Raw genomic sequence first — 3,927 nt, forward strand, 5'->3', positions numbered from 1 at the left:
AGGTAGCCAAAAAGGGAAAGGCATAAAAACACTCCCACCCATTTCATCCCTAAATACACTCCACACCCCTCCCACCCTCCCTTTCATCTGAGCACCTCCTGGATGACGGGTCATCCCTGCACCCTGCCCACCGCCCTGGGTCAGAAGCAGTGTCGCAAGACACAGCACATCCACAGCAAGGCACATATGTACATGGTTTTTATTGATTGTGCCTCCCAAAATTTTGTAAGTGTTTTGACTCACTCTGAAATCCTCTTCAAGTGTGACGTGGCACATATAATTGGATGTACTTTTGCTTGTGTTCATATGGTAGGTTGGAGGGAATGCAGAGGGCAATGGAGGCAGGAAGGGTGTCAGAACCGGTAACTGAAGTCTTTCTGACAAGTCAGAGACCACAAGCCGGTTCTGACACCCTTCCTGCCTCCATTGCCCTCTGCATTCTCTCCAACCTACCATTCTACCATTTCAATGCAAGCACCAGTACATCCAATTATATGTGCCACATCACACCTGAAGAGGACTTCAGAGAGTCAAAACATTGTGTTATAGTCATTTGTCACCATGTAGTTATTTGGTATCATATTTTATTACAAAATCACTCATTGTTTTGTCTGCGCTCTAATTCAATTCATTTTAATCTTAGGATATTCAACCTCTCCCTCTTTATCTCCATGTCCATTTCGTGGCGTTCTCTATCACGTCCCGCAATGCAAGACAAAAGTTCTTTTAGTTCTGCCATACTGTTTTGTTGTTTATCACTAGATGTTTTCAGTGTATTTTTCATATATTTCACGCACAATAACAGTTCCTTTCTGTCTGCAGAGGGTCTTAAGCTTCTGGTTCTTGTTCTTGGGGGTGGGACATTCCCTCGGGCTGCAGGTGGCTCCTCACGTGTGGCTGGAGCAGGCTGTGGGGCTTGTGAGGCATGAGCAGGCTGAGGATCTGGTGGTGATGCTTGAGGAGGAGTTGGGGCACATTGCGAGGCTTCACCATGCTGAGGGTCTAGTAATGAGGCTTGTGTGGCTGGGTCTTCTTCCACAGGGTTGTCAACCTCCATTTCTGCCACACTCCTAGTACCCACTTCTGTGCCCTCCAACACACACAGATCTGGCTGGGACAGGGGATGATTCTTCAGAATTGAAGACAGGAGATTGTAAAATCGTGGCTCAGTCTTCTTTCCCCTCCCATTTGCCTTCTTGTAGTCCTCATAATGACGGAATATTGATTTGAGGTTGCGCCACTTGCCCTCAACTTGTCTCAGTTCCACGCCTGTGATCTAATTTGGGGGAAAAGTCAAAGTGGAATTAATATTTTTCAATATTAATTGATACATGCATCTTTTCATCATAAGGATTCCTAAACACACATTTGACAGAGAGAGGTCATTAATTAGGGAGCACATAAAGTAATGGTCTGGTTAACCATTTTTAAACCAAAAATATGTGAAGAAATTTTTTAGGTTCATAGCATACAAAACACAGACATAGAGCAGGGGCACTACAGTCTTGGAATGCAGATCACACTGTGAATTACAGTGTGATGCTTCATGACGATGGTACCTTAACCTTGAGGAGGAAAATGGAATGAAGTAATGAAGCACTAAAATTATAATACAGAATCCAGTTACCATACCCATGCTGTCACTTAAAAAGCTATTAGTATTCATACGTGCATGTACAAAATCATGTACGAATCAAGCAGTTGGCAACCAGCTTCCCAATATCAAAGGCAGGTAACACTGAGAGGCTACCCATTATAACATAAGGACCTGACACATAGCATATGCCACATACAGAAAAGCATCATTGGTGGTAGGCAACATCCAGACAGGAACATATTACGTGCACTGCTTACATAATAGACATGCATACATCATAACAGTTTTCATTTAACTAATACCTCAATGTGATGCAGTTGGATGCCTGCTAGTCCCTGAAGGAAAAAAAAATATATATTAAATGTGATACTCCAGCTGTAATGAATTGTGGTTACTAACAGATTATTATGGCGAATATCAATAAGAAAATGAACTCACATGGCCTACATAATAACTTACCAATTCCTGCAACACTCTGGTGATGTCCTTCCACACAACGGCCTTTGTAGTTTTCTTGTCATTTAGGCACGTGTAGTTTGCCTTGACAAGTTGCAGGAGTGCTTCTGTAGCCTCATAATTCCACGGTTCTTTCACCTTCCCTCCCTTCCCTGAAAAATTAGGCACTCATTATAGTAAGGAAGTCATATCATTTCAAGTGCAAAATTATACAGGATATAAGAAACAGTGAAGAAAAAATACATGTGTGACCTACATGTATATTTAGAAGCACAACACAATACTAAAGACTGACATAGTCATGCCACAAGGGCCTAAACATACAAAAATTAGAGGCTACCCTATGGTCAAGCTTTACTGTTTGGAAGAAACAATCTGTGGGACTGTTTACATAGAGTTTCATCCAAAGAATTAGAGTACTGATGTATGCCCTGGCATACATGATTATTTTGTATTGTAATATTTCAGTATAAGTGTCCAACCAATACCACTAATTTACTTACTCTGTTTTCGGACACCCTCCTCTGTGAGTGATTCACGTGGTGGGTTGTCCACTTCTTCTTCATCCTCTGAAGGGGAACAAAGTACTTATGTAGGAACAAGAAAAAAAGGTACAGAAAATTCTCCAATATTCTGGTGAGTATAGTAACATGGCAGAGACAGGAATTTATTTGGTAAGATGAATACTGGTTATGAATGTGATGTTGGTGCTAGCAGCTATGTATAAAAAAAAAATCAAAATAATACCAACAATATAAACTGCATGTGCTTTGAAACATGTATGTATTTTGGGCATTGTCAAGGATCAAATTACTAAGTATATAATAACATAAAATCGTTTATCATAATGTATTTATGATGGTATGTACAAATAACAATGTACAGCCCTACACTAAAATTAAGGTCCTTGAACAGGCTGAAACTTTTTACATTAATAATATAAGAGGAGATAACAAAATACTTTTCATTCATTACTTACAGTTCTCGCTCCATGTTGGTGGACATTTTGGGGATAAATGGTTGGAATGAAATCTTAGCAGTTACAGCAGTCGTCCATGATGTACGCAATGTTCGTGTTATCTCAGCAGCATTTCAAAACAAATATCATTTATCCGATATATTTGCTTTAATACGGATGTCAATAGCATACAGCAATAAGGTAATCCTTTAATTCTTATTTTTCAGCAAGTATTATACGGATATATAGTATAAACTACACCAAGTTCACATAACTGGAAGATGAAGTCACAACCACATGAACTGACACGGACGTCCCTCACTAGACATATGTCTGAACAGTGTTGAGGTATCACAAGACAACACAACCATTTATTTCAAGTCTTATGGACAATTCTTTTGAATTCTAATGCCAGGAACAAGTTACTACTTTGATCTTCTTTTCATATAAAACAATTATCATAATCCTTAGGGCCTCAGAATTGTAATTATTGAATGTGATAGGAATGGCAATACCAGGATCTAAGAATATAAGGTCTAACCACTTCCGACCGAATTTCGAGGGAGTTGGCGCAGCGGGCCCGTGAACGTCACCTGGCTGCTCAAAGTGGGGTTAGCGGGTCCTATAACTGTCAATTGAAGCTGGTCCGTCGTTCAAAAATGACGTTGCCTTCGCTCGCACTGCTCCACGCAATTAGTTATATTCTGACAAATATTATATAAAATATATATATAAATATATATAAAATATTATAGTTCCTGTCTATATATATGAATATATAATATATATGATATATAATATATATATATATATATATATAATATATAAAATATTATAGTTCGTGTCTTCCTTGGCGTTTCAGTTTTCTTCAGTGTATCACAGAGAGAAAATGGACTCAGCCAAATGACGTCAGAAG

At 39.1% G+C, this 3,927-nt stretch overlaps 1 protein-coding gene across 1 annotated transcript; it reads right to left on the minus strand.

Moving 5' to 3' along the window:
* Window positions 1–415: 415 nt before the first annotated feature.
* Window positions 416–3,670, minus strand: LOC143040916 (uncharacterized). The gene is made up of 4 exons (XM_076212370.1): window positions 2,557–3,670; window positions 2,057–2,205; window positions 1,900–1,932; window positions 416–1,276 (listed from the first exon to the last, which is right to left on the minus strand). Exon 4 carries the CDS (start codon window positions 1,055–1,057, stop codon window positions 629–631), a length of 429 nt encoding a protein of 142 aa, XP_076068485.1. The 5' UTR covers window positions 1,058–1,276; window positions 1,900–1,932; window positions 2,057–2,205; window positions 2,557–3,670; the 3' UTR covers window positions 416–628.
* Between the last annotated feature and the right edge of the window lie 257 nt (window positions 3,671–3,927).

This window comes from Oratosquilla oratoria, chromosome 29, assembly GCF_046742065.1.
Source record: "Oratosquilla oratoria isolate Oo_2021 chromosome 29, ASM4674206v1, whole genome shotgun sequence".
NCBI classification, from domain to species: Eukaryota; Metazoa; Arthropoda; class Malacostraca; order Stomatopoda; family Squillidae; genus Oratosquilla; species Oratosquilla oratoria.